General features: G+C 37.9%; 2 protein-coding genes across 2 annotated transcripts; both read left to right on the forward strand.

Annotated features, from left to right (window-relative positions):
* Positions 1-7,773: 7,773 nt before the first annotated feature.
* Positions 7,774-10,551, forward strand: LOC118278017 (uncharacterized). The gene has a single exon (XM_050707582.1). It carries the CDS (start codon positions 8,067-8,069, stop codon positions 8,928-8,930), a length of 864 nt encoding a protein of 287 aa, XP_050563539.1. The 5' UTR covers positions 7,774-8,066; the 3' UTR covers positions 8,931-10,551.
* A 3,378-nt stretch (positions 10,552-13,929) lies between these two features.
* LOC118277774 (glutathione S-transferase 1-like) lies at positions 13,930-19,837 on the forward strand. The gene is made up of 5 exons (XM_050707583.1): positions 13,930-14,197; positions 15,167-15,225; positions 17,105-17,246; positions 18,213-18,406; positions 19,611-19,837. Exons 1-5 carry the CDS (start codon positions 14,054-14,056, stop codon positions 19,726-19,728), a joined length of 657 nt encoding a protein of 218 aa, XP_050563540.1. The 5' UTR covers positions 13,930-14,053; the 3' UTR covers positions 19,729-19,837.
* Positions 19,838-20,707: the final 870 nt, after the last annotated feature.

A 20,707-nucleotide genomic window follows, 5' to 3' on the forward strand; every position in this document is an offset into this window, starting at 1 on the left:
TGTTGGTGATATGGTGTATGTGGAAAATGGCAATAAGCTGAACAGAAAAAAATTAGATCATTTGAGAATTGGTCCTTTTCAGATTATAGAAAAAATATCCAAATCAATATATAGAATTGATACTGGGCACAAGAAAACTGAGTCAAATTTATTTCATGTCACGAAGCTTGTTCCAGTATCCGTATATTTATAGATTTTCTTTTCCACTTTTATAGATTTTCTTTTCCAAGGGGGAGATGTAAAGTAAAATACTATACTATTTTCTTTAATTTTTAGTTTGAATGAAACCTATTTTATTTTATTTTATGAAACTATTTTGTTTGTGGTAAATGTGACATTGGGTGTCAAGATTATTTTTCTATTAAAGAAAAGATGGATGTTATTTTAGTTAAATATTTCTTTATTTAAAATGTAACTCACAATTGTGAAGAAAGAGATATCTAAGAATAAACTTTAATTGTCGTTTCTTCATTTACAGGTTGATTTTGATTTTGTTATGCACTTGTAAATGAATCAATGTAAGTTTTAAGATGTTATTTTTGTTATAAAATGTGTAAAAATAAAATTCTTCATTTACAGAGCAACGCAAGTTTATTCTTCAAACCTATAATTAGAGAATAATCTTATATACATATAAACCTTCCTCTTCTATCACTATCTATTAAAAAAACCGCATTAAAATCTATACATAGGGATATAGGGAGGGACAGAAAAAGCGACTTTGTATATTGTGTAGTGATGATATATTTATACTATGATATTGAAATGGGAAAAAGCCTGGATTCACACACTATAAATCTTGGTCACCCTATTTTTTCCTTCGATTATAGGTTTTAAGTTCTGCAGGTCTTGTAGTTCTTAATTATAGGATTTATTTATACTGTCTACATATTCTTCGAAATGGTGTCAGTAATTAGCAAAAAGAATGGGACTTCTACTAAGCTCCGTGTAAGGTCTATTAAAAAAACTCGTGGCCGCGCGGTTCGCTTTGTGCGGACTGCGCGGCCAAACTTTGGAGTGATGTAGGTCGTGAACTACAGACAGTAGGGCATTATTTTTATGATCTACATTTTCTTCGAAATCCTGTCAGTGATTAGCAAAAGGAATTAGACTTTTACAACGCTCCGTTTAAGAGAACTGGTGGCCGCGCAGTTGAATTCATGCGGACTGCGCGGCCACGGTTAAACCCACATAACTTTCTGATTATTGACTCTTCGAATTTGCGGTTTTCACTGTTCATCTTTTACAAATTCCTTCGAAATGCTGACATAAGTTTTTTTTTTCTACGACATAGTGGCCGAGCAGTCGAAACGGACACCACCGTATCGCCTCGAGCCGTTCAGAATGGTTTGTATTAAACTCCCTACTGCAACGCACACTAATCGGAATAATAACGTAATCGCCTCGCCTCGGAACAGGCTCCGAACTTGAATTCCCGCGCTTACGGCTCATCGTCCCCACGCTTACGTTTCTCCGTCCCCGCGCTTACGTCTCTCCGTACCGACTATCTATCGTGTTAGTCTAGTCGGTGTCGCCTAGCCGTAGCCGAGTTGACGTACAGGCGCTGCTGATACGCTTTCGTTACGTGCATACGGTAGGTTGACGCCTGGTTGACAGCGAGGCGAAAGGCGTTACGGTTACGATCCCTTTCCGATCCCATATGTGTGCTGAGACCTTAATGCCGCTATATACCCACTTTGACCATTTGTGTTATAAGTCCTATATAATAGGGGGGTGAGCCTATTGCCATATACTAGGAACCATTCCAGATTCCGGGTTACTACTGAGAAATTTTTGAAAAACCGAAAATAGCCCAGTAATACTTTGTCGACCCGGGAATCGAACCCGATACCCCTTTTCTGGCAGTCGACCACTCGACTAACGAGGCAGTCTGTTCACTGTTCAGTATTACGTTCGAAATATATAGAGAACAGTTTTGTTACTCGGCAAAGCTACCAAAGTTAAACCCGGCCAAAACATCTCATATCAAAGAATTCATCTTTTTTACTACTCCCGTTCCTCACACATGATGAAGTTAATAAACCCGAGTGTGTGCCACTGATAATGGCCTACCGATATTTTATACTTTATGAACAAGCCTTGAGCCTGACTTGTTCTAAAAATGGCGGCACATTTTTAGGGCTTTATGCCAGAAGGGTGCTTCTAATGGGATTCCGAAATTAAGCTCAGGGCATTAATTTGTTCCTACACATTAATGAAAGCTGAAATTATTAGTGATTTATTGTATTAATAATGCCTTACAGCCTTTTAATGGAAATGGAAGTTAGAGGTATCCAGGAGGTGCATATGTTTCTTCAGTGAAAGTTGAGCCCGATGAACGGCAACAGGCTCACTGTCCATTATATGAACTCATAACAAAACCTAATATAGTTTATCGATTAAAAATGGCTATTGATAACTGGGGAAGCTATAAATAAAACCTGGGACTTAAAGGTCAGGCCTCTATTTATAGGGAAAATATTCTATTAGACATCCATTGGAGTGAAGTGTGGAACAGCCATGCTTCGGCTTGAATGGGCCGGCTTGACCGGAGTGATATCACGGCCTTCAAGAAAACCGACGTGAAATAACGCTTCCATTGTATTTCGTTTCCGGAGCTGCGGACTACCTCCAGAGCTGTGAACTACCTCCGGAGCTGTGGACTACCTAGCGGGTTTACCGGGGCTCGACAAGCAGGAGTAGGAACGGGGTTTTTAGTCAGTAAGAGTCTGACACTCCCTCTCGCCTTGCCCTGCCGAGAGAAGTCATTGGATGATTTTCCCCTCTTAAAAAAAATGTGTTTCGTTGTGTGAATGAGGAGGCCCAATTACGTCCGATTAAAAAGCCTGACAACGCACTTGTGATGCCTTTGGTGTTTCGGGTGTCCATGGACGGCGGCGATTGCTTACCATCAAGTGATCCGATGCTCATTTACCGGCTTATGCCATAAAAAAGTATATGAAGAGGATTATAAATTACAAGAAATAACTAGTCATTTACTTTGTTGTGTAAAACATTTTCGGCATTTCATTGAAGGAGGTCAAGTATCTTCGTTAATTTAGAGGCAATATAAACGTAATAATTACATTTTAATTGCGAAACCCGAGGACCCAGCTCGAGTTACCAAAATTGATGTAGTCGACTTGTACTGCTCGAGTGGAGCGTACTTCAATTTTGTTTATTTTTTATTATAACTTCAGGTAGCAAGTTCACTTAATCCTACTAACAATATTATAAATAGGAAAGTTTGTATGTTCGTATTTCTTCACGTCTAAAAAGCTGCAGGGGTCGAAAGGAAATATGGAACAGGGTTTTTTAAGGGGGGATAATCATCCAATGCCTTCGCGCCTTGGGCGAGGCAAGAGGGAGCGTCAGACTCTTACTGACTAAAAACCACCCCGTTCCTACTCCGCTTTTCAAGCTGGAGGCCCGGTAAACCCGCTAGGTAGTTCGCAGCTCCGGATCAGGCGTCAGTCCTACTGGGCCCCCTCTGTGGTGGTCTGATGGCTCTTTGAGGCGCGCGCGGAACGCGACGCGCCGCTCGCACGGGTCTGGTTCTGGTTGGACAGCGAGCTACCCTTGCTCGCAGTCCGCACTTACGGTGCCCGGAGTGTCTCTCGTGACTTTCTATGCTCTACCGTATCTTCCGGGCGGTCCTCGCAGTGATGACACCCGGGTGTTTTCCTACCGAAACTCCCATGTTCAGTAAGCACCTGCCTCAGGCGGTAGATGAGGACGTCGTGGCGCCGCTCTAGGCAGTGAGTCCACGGAACAGGGGTGGATTATAGTCTAGAATAACACATAGGCTTTTTATCCTGCAATGACGCGGGTGAAGCCGCTAAACGAAGCTGGTTATTTATAATTCCAAAAGCTTATTTCAAGAATTAGCTTTGAAGTTACTTTAAAAATTGTTGACATAATAAATATTCATGTTTTGTTTGGGGTAAAGTTATTAAATCCTGACAAGATGGGGTCTAAAAAACAAGTAATCTTTAATATTTATAAACACATAAATGAGTTTTTAGTTTTCACATTTTAATTTACCTACTGAACTAAATATTTATTATTTATTCAAGCACAAGGACGAAATAATAATGCAATGCGTTCGTGTATTTAGCCGCAATGTCACGCCTTTTATTCTCGAAGGGATAGGCAGAGGTGCACATCACGGCACATAATGCCGCTGTACAATATACACCTTTAATTTTTTTTTGCCTTTTATGTTTTAAGTCCCATGTAGTAGAGGGTGAGCCTATTGCCATATACTAGGCACAATTCCAGACTCCATGCTACTACTGAGAGATTTAAAAAACCGAAAAACTCCCAGTAATACTTTGCCCAACCGGGAATCGAACCCGAGACCCCTTGTCGCATTTGCGACCATTCGACGAAGGAGGCAGTCGTGTACATACTTATTCAATATATGAGCTAGTTACCTTATACTTGTCAAAACAGCTGACATTCAGGCAGGTTCCTCTTGTCTCGTCCCATAAATCACCTCTTGAGCTAAATTAATCGCGGCAAAGTGTTGATGCGCCTCTCCATCATTCATTCAGCCTCAACATGTTCGAGTGTGTTCAAGAGCTTGGCGTCAGACTTACGCTTGACTTTCCGATGACAGATAGAAGTACAAAATGAATTGATAGGGAACTGATCTGTAAGTCAAACCGTAATTTTACTCAAAAGTAAAAGATCTCAGAAATAATGTAAGCGACTATGTCAATTTGATATCTTTTGCCCCCCTTACCTGTTTATCTATAATTATTATGATTTCCTTAAGTGTAAGCTGTTTTAAGTGTGGGAGAGCCATGCTTCGGCACAAACGGACCGGCTTGACTGGAGTGATACCACGGCCTCACAGAAAACCGACGTGAAACAACGGTCCCTTTGGGTGAGTACGGTTACAGGAGGCCCGATTAACCCCCTTCCCAATCCCAAATCCCCAACAGCCCTTAAATTCTTAGAAATCTATCGTCGGCGGCGACGATTACTTACCATCAGGTGATCCGTCTGCTTGTTTACCAGCTTCAACAAAAAAAAACTTGATCGTTCACCTTCATGAATTATGAAAAACAAGCAATAACTAAAAATTCTCACGCACGTTACATAACTAAAATTCTTCCCGAAACTTCCATAACGGAATTGACATCTGTCAAAAGTATTAACAACCCCCCATCTTTTCCTATGGGCGTCTCATCAGAATCCGTGTGAAATCTTAAGCGTGAAAATGTTATAGAAAAGCCTCTCTCCCTCGCTGGTTTTTAAACGACCAAATACGGTATGGGAAGACCTCTTATGACTTCATTTAAACCATAATATATTTGTTACAATCTTGACAATATTGGAAAAGTAAGCCAACAAGTGCATTTTTCTCTTAGATAGCTCTACTGATTTGAACACTCTTTACAAATACGGCATTGCATCAGCCGTATTATTACATCTCTTCTGTGGTCAAGGTACATCGATTCACACAAATTTTAATTCTTGATTAATTTAATTATTTATTTTGTTCCAAAATTTAACTTTTTTAATTTTCGGTGGATTATACTTTTGTGGACTAGAAATACTTGTGATTTCATTTAAGTCATATGAGTGATCTCCATACTGTATAAAATATAGAAAATGCCAGTAGCGATAAAAATAAAAGACTTTTGACTGCACCGTTGGCGCGGTGACTGGGCAGCTGGCTGCCTCGCAACGTGTAGCGGGTTCGATTCCGCACGGGGCAACTCTTTGTGTGATCCACAAATTGTTGTTTCGGGTCTAGGTTTCATGTGCATATGAAATTGTATATTTGTAAACACACCCACGACACAGGAGAAATTCCTAGTGTGGGCCAACATATTTTAAAAAAAAAACTAAATCCTTTTCTACCTCTAAGCTTCCAGCATACATAGAGTGATACTAGTGACACTTATTAATGCCATTAAAGATCAACTTCACGAAGACGTATTACGTGTACCCATTTCAAAAGTTGGTCCAAATTATCCCCTGTCAGAAAGCATCAACACACCAAAACAGTGGTGGAGACTAATTCAGCAAAGTTGGCTATAATTTGAGCAAGGAGTATAGTACTTCAACAAAGTTAAACAATTTGATGATAATAGGACACCCAGAATTGGACCTAAAATGTTCTCATCGAATTATTTTAGAAACTAATTTGTACGAAACTTTGAGGATAGACAAATTCAGGTGGATTGAAGTGAATTTTGGTGATGAAATTAAACTGCGTTTTATTACAGTGTACATAGAATTTTGTTTCCCGTGATTTGAAAAGTAGTCCGTAGAATTTGTGACCGCTGAAATAGAAAAACAGTTCAAAAATTTCTCTAAAACACTATCACGCAACTTGACAAATTAAAGAACATTTTCCAGATATTTCCTTTAGTACTTTTCAGGTGAAAATGATTTATTATTTATCAAAATCCGTTAATTTCAGTGTGATTGACGGACAAACGTCCTTTCACAAACAAACAAACTTTCACATTTATAATATTAGAGGGTAGTTTCTATGTTATTAGTAGCTAGGCTCTTTTTTATTTTTGAGGGGGGAAAAATCATCCTATGACTTCTCCCGCCCTGAGCGAGGCAAGAGGAAGTGTCAGACTCTAACTGACTAAAAACCACCCCGTTCCTATTCCTACTTGTCAAGCCGGAGCCCCGGTAAACCTGCTAGGTAGTCCGCAGCTCCGGATCAAAGTAGCTAGGCTCTAGATTACAATAATCTCTTTACAATATTTAAAACAATGTTGTACGGAGTTTCAGAAGGGCGACTGCCATTGAAACTTCGACGATTAATTTATCAAATTCAATTAATGTTGCCTATCTGTAGTAATAATCTATCGTGATAGATTGTCTCTGGTAAATTAATGATCTAAAGGGCCATGGTTGATCCAGTGGGCCATGACTGAGCCCGCGAATTTATAAAAAAAGTAAAACGAAAGTATGTAAGATGAAAGAAAGAAAAAATATGTATTAACACCACCAAGAGCCTTCACACCTTTTACTTGTATTTCGTTTCCAAATAGCGCACATAACATCTACCAAATGCTAGTTTAATCACTTCGTATTGAGTTTGATTTGTATTGTTATCAATTCCCGGTTCGGGCGCAGTATTGCTGGGCTTTTCTCGGTTTTTCAAAAATATCTCAATAGTAGCACGAAGTCTGGAATTGTGTTCAATATATGGCAATATTATATAGGACTTATAACACAAATGGTGATAAGTGGGTGTACAACTTTACATTGTATGGAAGCATTATGTAATGTGCACCTCTGCCTACCCTTTCGGATATAAAAGGCGTGACGTTATTGTTTTTGACGTAGACTAAAATGCGAGCGACTAAAAGACACTGGCAGAAACTATTGGTAACTTAAATGTGATCAAGATTATGCATAGGCATCTAAGTGAACACGTCAATCATTTTCTCATTATAGCCCATACTAATAGCTAAGGCCTCGTGTAATATGGCATCATAATACGATTTGCATGGAACTTTTAACGAGCAATTTCCTAGCCGATGTCTGCTTGCTGGATTAATTAAATTTTCCTCTACACTCTACCCACTTTATCATTATATTTTTTTGGTGTGGCTCTTCTGTGCGCGAGATTAATTTTCTTAGTATTAGAACTCGAAACGGGTTATTTACAATGTTTTTCTATTTCTATGAGTTTCCGATATTTATGTGATCATGATCCAGTTCATCCGTGATCATGGCGCTTGCAACAGTGCCGAAATATCGGAAACTCGTAGAAATAGAAAAACATGGTAAATATCCCGTTTCAAGTTCCAATTGTAGTGTTAGTGACCATGCCAGTGTGGGGTCTATACAGTTACGTCAGCAAGTTTTATATACCTAGTGTAACATGTATGCATGATATAGAGTTGTAATATACGATAGCCAGTCGGCTTCCAACTACTGGTCGTTTCACTTGTCTCCCTGCACTCACAAGCACACCCACACACTACAGTGGTGACCCCGACGTGATTCAGCGCAAAGGCTCGAGTGCACAACTAGTGACAATATCGCATTACCGACTCTGCGAGTAAATAACAACCAGAAAAATGAATCCGCAATTTGTGCAACCGCAACACCTGCAACCGGACGTAAAAACAGAAGAGCCAACAGCTATAATCTCTTCATTATCGGTAGCCAGCAAGATTCCCGAATTTTGGCCGGAAAACCCGAGATTATGGTTTATACAAGTAGAAGCCATTTTGACGCCCCAGAAGACTTCGGACGCCAACAAATATTTTATGGTCGTGGCCAAGCTAAGCAAAGACGTAATCCAACAGGTAGCGGACATAGTCGCCAAACCTCCCGAAACAAATAAATTCGAAGCTCTGAAGAACCGTCTTCTCCAAATATATGAAGAATCCGAAACGAGACAAATACAGAAGTTAATATCAGAGGTGGAATTGGGTGACCAGAAGCCTAGCCAGTTACTAAGAAGGATGAAGGAGTTAGCGAGAGGAAAGATAGAAGACGACACACTCAAGATACTATGGCAAGGACACCTACCTACAGCGGTTCGATCAGTACTTACCGTAACTTCAGCCAAGGACCTGGAAGAATTATCTGCAATAGCTGACAAGGTTATGGAGACAAATCAGCCTACCACACAGATCAGCGAAGTAGCTCGCAGTCGTGCAGATCAACCGACAAACCTGGAAATAGCAACGATTATGGCCGAGATTGCGAAGATCAATCTAAAAATACAAGAGATGGACAGAGGAAGGAGCAGGTACAGAAGCAGGAGTGGCTACAGGAATTGTTCACGTTCGCAGTCTCGATCAAGACCCAGAAGGACACCTGAGAGTCCAGACTGGTTGTGTTCGTACCACCACCGATACCGGAAACGTGCTCGAAAATGCGTCCCTCCATGCAACTGGAAGACAGCGTCACCATCCCCTACTACGGGAAACTGATGGAAGTGCAGCCAGTGACGGGAGGTTGTGCGGTGAAAGACAACCGTCTAGTAGTAAGTGACAAAATTTCTAATCTTAAATTTTTGATAGACACCGGTGCCTGTATTTCTGTATTACCTAAATTTTTCATTAGAGATAAAGGACAGCTAGTAAATAACTCTAATTATAAACTTTATGCAGAGAGTACTGAGATTTATTCTTTCGTTATTCTCGAGATTCTGGTGTCAATCTACTGACCCTGCCATCGAATACGACCGTGGAGCTCATCCCATCAACACAAGACTCAATTTTGTCTATCCCATAATGGCATCAAGCTCCTTGGATACCCTCGACTTGACTGAGATTGGACTAACCCGAGAAGTCCTAACCGGAGTCAGTGACTATATGACAGGGCAGAAGCCAATTCCCGGTTTCAACTATCCGGAGGCCTGTCCCCCGATCTCCGATGAGCTAACCAAACTCCTAGGGTCACTAAAAAACTATTGGACCCAGTTGGAGGATCCCTTGGATGAAAGAATTCTCACCACTCTAAAGGCCATTAGTGCCCTAAGTAATGATACCAGGGGAGATCTCAGTGGGAAGTACAAACATCTGATTAGGATCAGTGGGGACGACATGCCTCAGCTGTTGGATGAACTTATAGAGGTATGTCTTTTAGGCTCCAAAACCCTGATCGCCACCTTAAAAGTGGCAATAACTGCGTATACGGCAGCCCTGGCAAGGAATGCTAAATCCACCATCTCTGATATAGCAACTGCATCCGCAGATCTGATGGTGATTACACAAATGATTCAGTCACAACAAGAGTCCTTTCAGACCTCTCTGGAACACCTCTCCCACTCATGGAACAATGTTGCTGGCAGCATGACTGCCTACACTGCGGAGTTGGACAAGAAAACCCTTAGATTAACACAACTCACGCCCAATGTTAGACCTGATCATCATAGAGCCCCCTCCACCACCTCAAGCCATACTCCTGATGCATCTGTTGGACTCAGGATCAATATAACCCCGGGTTGTGCCTACAAATCCCAATTTGGGGTCCTGACATGTTGCCCTAATGGAAATATCGGGTTCTTAGCAACCAATGCTGAGGGTACGGTGATTGCCAAATTGGTTGAGGTGATCAAAAAGCCTGCCCCTCTTGGGAAGGTCCTAAACAAGAACTTACAGGAATTAATCAATTATGTCAAGGCCAACCCAAAGATTCTTACAACCTATTCTGCATTACCACCTCAGGATAGAATTACCCTCATAAATGAAATTAACATTTGTGTTCCAGACCTTACTAATCAGTGGGTGAAGGCTTAACCATGGGAGACCTCCTCATAATACTTATGTGTAACAATAATTGAATTGTGAAAAAGTATCATCCTGTAGCTATGTAATGTAACACCTCTTGTAAGCGAGTGTAAATAGATAGTACAACAGTTGATTATTGTAAACAAGTGTAGTATTTTAAACAACCGTATTTGAATTGTAATTAAAAGTTGCGAATAAAAATAAAAAAAGGGGGAATACTGTGGGGTCTATACAGTTACGTCAGCAAGTTTTATATACCTAGTGTAACATGTATGCATGATATAGAGTTGTAATATACGATAGCCAGTCGGCTTCCAACTACTGGTCGTTTCACTTGTCTCCCTGCACTCACAAGCACACCCACACACTACACCAGTTTAAAAATTAATTTTCTTTGTTGATATTCATTGAAAGCTATTAGTACAATCGAATAAGAAGTTTTAACTTCGATTGCCACCGTGGTTATGATCAATACCTTTAGTACGAGTTTGCTTTACGTTTAGTGTAAGGCCGGCAACGCACCTGTGACTCCTCTAGTGTTGCGGGTGTCCATAGTCGGCGTCTATCGCTTACCATGAGATGACCCGTCTGCTCGTTAGCCCCCTATTCAATAAAAAAGTAAGTAAAACGAGAGCGAGTTCGCTACTTTGATTGGCCAGCTCGAATAAACCAACCTTTAACCAAATACTTTAAACGTAAACCCAACTCATATTAAGGATACAGACTATTCAGTTTTAGAAGTATATCAGTGTCTACGTTCAAAGCAAACTGATGAAAAGCAATAAACAATGGTCGCATATGAAAATACGGCCGCCTAGAATGAAGACTCAGCTTAAATTCCTATGACAAAACAATTCGGCTACAAAGTACTAAAATGAAGTTCTTTAAACTCCATTCTAGTACTTTTAACTCGAAACCTTCAAGAAAAGAGCACACACCGTTTTAAAAGATCGGCAACGCACCTGTGGCGCCTTTGGTGTTGCGGGTGTCCATGGGCGACGCTGATCGCTTACCATCAGGTGACGCGTCTGCTCATTTGCCACCTAAACCATAAAAAAAAAACAAAAATAATGTATGAATTTATCTTAGAAGTGGGACCACACCCAACTCATTGAATTCCGCACAAATTAACAATGTCTTTCAAAATTAATTATTTCGTGAGAACAAAATGAGGTGGAAACGTATCACACTTCAAAATATAATTTTACACTTTATTCTTAATTAATATAATGAGGTGCTTAACTATTTTTCAGCGCTATTTTATTTTTTATTATATTCTGAGTGAAAATTAGAATGACAGTTATTTAAAATAATTCAAACTATTTTAAGTCGATTAGCCACAAGTAATACTCTCAGTCAGACTGGTTTGATTCTTCCAACATTTCTTTTACATTATAAGGGTTGGGGCAAGCTGAAGTGGCTATGAGCAGCAAGGTGAAATGGTAGTGGGCAGGGCACATAGCGAGGAGAACCGACGGCGGCTGGGGCAGAAAGATTCTGTGGCGACACCTGGGCTCTTAGTCTGCTATTACAATTGTGTCAGAATGGTCGATCACTGAGCAGTGCGAGAGGGACGGAGCTATACAACCTACATAGCTTCGTCCCTCTCGCACTGCTCAGTGATCGACCATTCTGACACAATTGTAATAGCAGACTAAGGCCCCTGACAAGTGACATATTACAAAACTCGCACATAGACTATCGATGAGCGAATCAACGGATGACGTCATAAATATCCTGCACACATGTGAAGTTTATATGCGAATAAACATGGATAGAAAATCCCAACGAACAACAGTTGGGCAGAAAGCCCGCCAGGCACCTCACCTCGCCTGGACGGAGGCTTCTCCTTTTCTTAGGGAACTTTACTCTCTGTTCCCTAAAATTCTTTAGCACACGTAAGACGTCCGCCTACAAGGTGGACTGACGACCTGATTAAGGTCGTAGGGAGCCGCTGGATACAGGTCGCTTCCAACCGGCCTATCTGGAAGTCTTTGGGGGAGGCTTATGTTTAGCAGTGGCTGATATGATGATGATGATAATGGTTGGAGATTGCAGTTTATAAAATATTAAGTTTGTCATATAGCGCTACTGCTTATTTTCTAACAATGTAGTCCCTAAACCGGCTTTTGCGATATCCACTAAATGAATAGGAGTGGTGTCAAATGTATTTTTATTCTGCCACACTCACCTGATTTTCTTACAATTCATGTAACAAGTCTTTAATAAAAACTTATCCCAATATAAAAAACTAGTACGAAATCGTTTTATGTGTAGATTTTGGGATATAATAAGAATGCGAGATAGGCTACGTTATTTATGAATTTAAGAAAATACGGTTATCGTATTTCGAGAAGTAGGCACTAGTAGCACTTCGTTTGTAGATAAAAATAGGTATAACACCTATGTTACAATTTTCTCGTGGCCTTTAAATGCACGAAAGGTCGACAAAAGTAGTTATAATTTATAACGGACTTTTTTTTCACAAAATAATATTCAGTTGAAACTGAGAGCGCCATCTAGTGTGGAGTAGCCAACCTATCGTGGTAAATACAGCGACATCTGTCGGTTGGTAGTATTACCTTGAAGAGTTCTATCCCAATGTGAGACTAGTTAGTTCCGTTACTTACTGCTAGATGTCTTAAAATTCAAAACATGCAATTAACTTTTATTTGGAAACATTTTATTTAAACATTTTTCTTCAAGCTACATGATTAGTTTGTTACTTGGGTCAGCAATTCCAGAAATGATAAATTTTCGAAAGACTGACAAAGTTTTTAATGCTTACTTAGTTTCTTCATAAGCCGATATTATCTGTATTCAAGTTGCATAGGATGCAACCATGTTGAATGCAGGCCAACTTTTTATATAACCAGCTCAGGTGCATTCTGTATCAGCCTTGGAATTACAATTACAATAATCATTATCTTGTAAGTGTTTACTAAGCACTTCATGTACGAATTGAATCAAGTAAGTATTTGTGGAGTGGGTATTCCTGTTTAGATTTGTTTCTTAATAGATGTTTTTTACACTCTGAAGTCGAGTTTCTAACTTATCATCATATTAGTCAAAAGTTCACTGACGATTCAGTCCAAGTCACTTTCAACATTTTTTTATCTCTTCATCATCACCGTCATCATCATCATCAGCCTGTTCTCGTCCACTGCTGGACATAGGCCTCTCCAATGGCACGGCACTGAGCTCGATCTTCAGCTCTACGCATCCAACCACTACCAGCCACCTATTTTTATATCCATCGTGAGCAAATGCCAGGCAGCTATAGCAGAGATTATTGTTATATTTTAGTTCCAAATATGAATTCTGAAGCAACATCGAGTAGAATGAATGAAGAAAATGTTTAAAGGGAGAAAGAAACTAAGATAATTTTAGTTTTTATAATCTCTTTTTTATGGAACACGACACTTGAAACACCAGAGGCGTTACAAGGGTTGTTGGGGAATCGGGGATTGGGAAGATTGGGAAGGGGGGAATAGGGTTTCAGGTAATCTCACTCACACAATGAAACACAACGCAAGCGTTGTTTCACGTTGGTTTTCGGTGAGGCCGTGGTTATCACTCCGCCCATTCGGGCCGAAGCATGGCTCTCCCACACTTAATTGTACAATAGCACATCCAATGATAAATATAATTTATAATTGAATGTATTAGTCCTTTCATGTTCTGTAATAGTTGCATGTCTTAGACCATTTAATCATAGTCTAGGGACAAGAGATATCGTGAGACGGAGATTTATCGAAACTTAGTAATTGTTTTAGTATTTTTTTTTTTAGACTTAGTATTTGTGAACACCTCTTTTGATAATGACGCTAACTTTGTACAAAATGGACGCTAGTCCACCAGTGCGTGCAGTTTACATGGTAATCGAGGCGTTGAAGCTACCCAATGTGAAATATGTTGAAACTGATCTTCTAGCTGATGATCACTTTAAGGCTGAATTTTTGAAGGTGAATATTTTTTCCTTTTTTTGTATATACAACGTGTAACAAAATGCACCAAGAAGCCCTGACGAATACAGGTTGAATAGAATCTCTACACAAAGTTTCAGCTTAAAATACTTAAAACACTGAAAAATCTGACAAAGGGAATTGCATTAACGTTTAAAAAAAAGTTTTCTTGCATATCTTCTATAGTAGATATGTATTCGAGTTTGATCAAAATTTGTACCAAATGCTTGATTTCGCATAGTTCTTGGTTTCAAATCATACAAACATGTCACTACAGGGGTCACTCGCTAGTATTACGAAACATTTCTTCTGTCAATCTGATGGCCTAGTATCTGTCCAATTTTTCACTTGATATGTATACCCCCTTTTTGTTACACGTTGTATATTTAATGGGTCGACGTTTGGCCGCTATCTCGCTTCATGGTAAGTGATGATGCGGCCTACGATGGAGCACGTTTGCCCATAAGCAACCTATTCACTCGAGCTTTGAAGACACTTAGGTTATACCCATCAGGAAACACAGACTCCGGTAAGGAGTTCCACTCCCTATCAGTTCGCACAAGGAAGCTTTTTTTTTTAAATAAACGTTGCTCCACACTAGGATTTTCTCCGGTGTCGTGGGTGCGTTTAAAGACGTGAAAGTTTACATGCACATGACACTCAGACCTAAAACAACAATTTGTAGATCATACAAAGAATTGCTCCGTGCTGGAATTGAACCCTAATAATGTTATATTTCTTTTCTGTTTACGTTTAGTCTAGTCCAGTTTTCCTGTAGGTATAAAGATCCAACGCGACCTTAGACATACTCTATAGAGGTACAATTTTAAAAAGACGTAAGGCTACACCTTGTCTTGTAAAGTAGGTTAGAAGTTCAGTCTGTGCAATAATGTAAACGTGTCATTAGCTTGTTTTTTTAGTCTTGTTTTAATGATTTCCAGATTAAATAAATATGTATTTTATTTCTAGATAAATCCACAACACACAATACCACATTTGACCGATGGAAACTTTCAACTCTCGGACAGGTGAGCGCCTATACCAAGAAGCAAATACAAAGAAGATGTCATAACTGGATTTCCCTTTTCTCTATTTGCCAACATGCAGTCTCATACTACAAACACGTTGCCAATTGTCCAAATTTTAATGTACCGGTAAACTATGGCAACTTTACCAGACCCTTGGCAACTTTACCATACTATAGGTATTCAGTATAAACTCATTTATCTAAAAATCTACCCACTAGAATACTGTTTTGTAATAGTAGTATTTTTTAGACATTAAAAGGAAATATTTACTATATTTTGCGTAGACGCAAGACTGCTATTATGCCAGTAATGGCCGTCACAGTGTAGTGCGTGAAAATGTGCTAAAAGTTAGTAGTTCCTAAATTGTGCTCACAGAGCCTTAATTATATGTCACAGGTGAGTGAAATTTTGATCTTGAATGTATAATATAGTTGGGATTACTGTTGTAATGTCAGCAATTGCTTTTTCTTTAATTTATTGATAAATAATCGCTTCGGTAATGTTGACACAGGTTAGGTAAAGTTGCCACGGCCTGCTTTGTGGCAACTTTACCTACAGTTAGGGTTGGCAATAAATGTTTTTTTCTTGTTTGTGTGTATGTAACCATTTTCAAATACCTAAATTTCCCAGCATAATAGTGAATATCCTGGATGATAAGTTATAATGTATTTAATAATACCTTTTGTTTTAGAGCCAAAATGGCTCACATGAAACAAAACCGCAGATAACTCGGAGTTAGACAATATAAAAAGTATACGAAAGTAATGTTAAAATTAGCTATGGAGATAGTGAAGTCAAAAAATTAAAAAGTCAAAAGATTAAACATTATTTTGTAGCCTTTTTTTACAATTTTAAACATAAATACTTAAAATTTTAGAACTTAATTTAGTTTAAAAGGGAACAATATTTATGTCAGATATTTATGCTTTTTTTTACTTTAGGTTTAAGGTTTATATTTTTTTTAAAATATACATGTCATAAAAATAATTCTCATTTTTTGACAACCCCGAGCGTAACAAATTATTTGTATGTAAATTACGATGAAACCCGTGGCAACTTTCCCGACTGTCTGTGTAGCCGTTATCTTTATAGATTTCCTCATATTGTTTGCATTATAATACGAAGAGGTCCTAGATGAAGCCCTCTGTACCTCAACAACTCTTTAATATGCAATACACGATGAATACGGCGCGTAGGTAAAGTTGCCAAAAATTTGGTATCTTTACCCATGTTGTTTTTTCTTTACTACGGCTAAAGTAAGCGTTTGTATATAATGACGATTACGGTAAAGTGAGCCAGATAGACTACAATTCTAAATATATAGTTTTGGTTTCTATGCGTCTTATGGTTAAAAATATATTTCGATTTTTGTTCCAAAATATGGTAAAGTTGCCATGTTTTACGGTACCACTTTCTGAGCGCTCATAACCTATCTACACCTTTTTACTTATAATGTTATTGCGTATTGGGCAGGGCCGATTTGTTTTGTTACAGTGCACAATCACATTATGACATCTCCTCCTTTAAATTGTCTGACTCGTTGGTCGAGTGATCGTAAGAGCGACTGCCGAACACGGGGTCTCGGGTTCAATTCCCGGGTCGGGCAAAGTATTACTGGGGTATATTCGGTTTTTCGAAAATTTCTCAGTAGTAGCACGGAGTCTGGAATTGTGTCCAGTATATGGCAATAGGCTCACCCCCTGTTACATGGAACTTTTAACACAATTAATGGTGAAAAGTGGGTATACATTGTATAGCGGCATTACGTGTCGTAATGAGCACCTCTGCCTACCTTTTAATTGTTTGTAAAAACGTGTTTTAATATTTATTATTTAAAAATTAAGCCTTTATCTATACCTAATGCAATTATTCTTTACAGTCACGCAATAATAACATATTTGATAAACAAATATGGTGAGAATTCTGAATTATACCCAAGTGACCCACAGCAGAGGGCTTTAATTGACCAAAAACTGCACTTCGATAGCGGTATCCTATACCCAGCTTTGAGGGAGAATGATGTAAGTTTACCTTAGAACCCGAACCAAATTGATATTCATAAGTTACTAACAAATTTTCAAGAATATATACCCTACAATCGAAACAATAATGTAACCAAGAATTGTATTGTGAATCTAATTGAAAAAGAGTAACCTATGGAGTTTCTTGCTCGTTCTTCTCCATAGGAATCTACACTTTGGAACGAGCAAATAGCTTCACTAGAGGACTGACCGACAGACAGACGTTATTAATATTATTATATTTGCTTTGACGTTTAAAAGTGCCTTCCTGGTCTATTTGAAATAAATTATTTTGACTTTGACTTTGACTTTGACTTTTACAATAAGGGTGCTTTTTCCACCAGAGATGTGCTATGTAAGATATAATAGCTAATCCATGTAGCTGTGCGAGTAAAATGTGCTATTAAGAAACGTAGCTCGAGTATGCGATGTATCGAACCATTAGGACACAGCTATAGCACGCATTCAAAACACACATCTATAGCACGCAACTTTTCATAAAAAAAAAACCACAATATTCATTCATTTTCATAGTCTGTTATCACTCCTTTTGAAACAATGCTTTTAAGAACCAATAAACTTTTAATTATGCAAATGGAATTGTAACCAAATTAGGTAAGTAATCATATTGTTGTATGTAATGTGTCGTGAGTACTATGAACCAGTTGTAAAATGAAAATAATTATTTTAACGATATGAGATAGAACTGTCTCGTTGGTCGAGTGGTCGCAAGTGCGACTGCCGGATAAGGGCTCTCGGGTTCATTTCTTAGGTTACGCAAAGTATTACTGGCCTCTTTTTGGATTTTACAAATAAATACATGTCTAATAATTTTAAATAATCAACAAGACTTCTTGCAATTCTAAAAAAATATCATCGGGTAGACAACTAATCCCTATAACAACATATTGAACAAAAGTAACAGCAAACAAGCCGTTACAGAATATGTTAACAATTTTTTTTCAGGAACCTATTTTCTTTGGAACCGCAACCTCTTTAAAACCTGAAGGTGTGGCCAAGATTAGATCAGCATATGATTTCACTGAGAAATTTTTGAATGGAACACCTTGGCTGGCTGGAAACCAACTTACTGTAGCTGACATAAGCTGTGTGGCGACTGTAAGCACACTCAACGAATTACTGCATATTGATGAAGCTACGTAAGTATTTTTTCATCTTAAACGTTGGAAATCTGTGAATGCTGTATTGACTTTACCAATCCTAACACAAAAGTCAAATCATTTATTCCAATAAAACCATAGACAAGTATTTATGAAATATCAACAAATAAAGAAATAAATAATAAACTGTCAGTCAGTCCGTCAGTGAAGCTAGATGCTCGCTCCAAATTGTAGCTTCGAATCGAAAAGAATGAGCAGGAAACTCCATTCGTTACTCTTTTAAAATATACATGTTAACAATATCTTTACACATAAATACGTTTTTCCAATCAATAATTGAATATAATATATGTGAGAACAATGCAGAGACATAGCAATAATTCGAGCGCACTATAATGGGCAGTCTCACAAAAAATGCTTATAATTATTATAATCCAAGATATTGACTGTATAATATACTACTACTATACTACAGTAGTAGTAGTAGTAGTATATATACAGTACGTTCATCTCGGTCGACCATTGATTCAGCTAATTGACCAAGGAAATAAAAATCCAATAATCCCGAGATTTAATCTAAAATCTCTTTCTCTTTAGACTACTTACTGATTGTGTCTATCAACTTTACTCATGTCTTACTTGACGTCTACAATATTGAATTATACATACGTACGAAGTATAGGTTTGTTTGTTTGACCTTGACCGATGGCCAGGCACGTGATATGGTAATTTATAACCACTAAAATAATAATACCTTGCTTGCTAGTTCCCCAAGAGAGTACCTTTGTATGTAGACAAAGAATAGAATACAATGACAGGCGTTACCATAGGCGTGTATTTAATTTCAAATAACTTAATTCTATCATGCACTTTAAACCAAAGATAATATCGAATTTTATCTTTGAAATTTTTCAGTACAATGTCTCATTTTTAAATATTATTAGATATCATAAATATCAAATATTTAATACTGATGGAATTTAATAACGCATCTTAATTAGTAAAACAAAACAAGATTAATATTTTTTCCAGATCACTTACAACTTTTTTTGAGGGGGAAAATTCAAGAAACCAATGACTTTTCCCGCCTTGGGCAAGGCAGGAGGGAGTGTCAGACTCTTGCTTACTAAAAACCACCCGTTCCTACTCTTGCTTTTCGAGCCGGAGCCCCGGTAATTCGCTAGGCAATCCGCGTTGACTGTGTTGTGACTATTTAAAATATTTTACCGTCTATATTTTACAGGTATCCTAACATCTGTGCATGGATAAATCGCTGTGCAGAATACGATTTTTATAAGAAAGGAAATCAACCAGGCCTTATGGAATTTCGTCGCCTTCTGAAAATATATTTGGCACGTTAAATTCACACGAAGTGTGAATGTGAATAGGCCATCTTAACCGGAGCCGCGGCCAGCATTTGGATGAAATCATCATTAAACATTAAATTCGATTTCATCAAGTTTTTCATTATTTTTGTGTTTTTTTGAAAATCAAATCCAAACCACTTAAAAAATCACCCGTTACTATAATGATAAATAATAATGAATACACATTACACCTTCAATTTACTTAAAATTATTTTTAAGAGAAGCCAGGATTAAAATTTAAATAATTTCTAATGTTTGTCCACATGTTTCTATAGCAACATCCTTAATTGCATTTGCATTTGTTGTAGATAGTAATTATAAAATACCATTGCATATTATTAAGAAATGTACCACACGTATTAATTTCTGAGAATTTTCCGTACATCTGTCACTTTCACATAAACAGCGCAATCAAAACATGTAATTATTTTAATGAAGAAATTTATTTATTTGATCTAATTATTTAATGTAGGGCTTCCAGCACACAACATATATTTAGCCAACAAATTAAAGGAGGAGTAGATATTAGAAAAAGAATTCTAAAGGTGGTATTTATTTATATTGAATTCAAAATATTTGGAAACAACATAAATATAAATCTGGGTAACTAATTGTCTTAGAAATATTACTGTACAATATATAAATATACAGTACAACCGCCGCTTGCGCCGCCATATTTTCAATATAGTGGCAAAGTTGAAATTCGAAAAGAGCATATACCCAAATCTATAAATTCACCAATTTTCAAAACTCCCGGAAAACTTTCCAGGTAAAACTACCAAATGACTGGACTATAAGTAGTATTTAAAAATGTAATTTTAGAGAATTATGTTAATGGCATTAAGATAATCATAACATCTTGCAACACAGAAGACGTCAAAACATACATTTTACACTGTTTTTATAATATTTTATTGAAGCCAATTTGTACAACCACATTTACAGTAAATCATCAACAAATAAAAATATTGAG

The sequence above is a fragment of the Spodoptera frugiperda genome, unplaced genomic scaffold, assembly GCF_023101765.2.
Source record: "Spodoptera frugiperda isolate SF20-4 unplaced genomic scaffold, AGI-APGP_CSIRO_Sfru_2.0 Scaffold39, whole genome shotgun sequence".
Classification (NCBI taxonomy): domain Eukaryota; kingdom Metazoa; phylum Arthropoda; class Insecta; order Lepidoptera; family Noctuidae; genus Spodoptera; species Spodoptera frugiperda.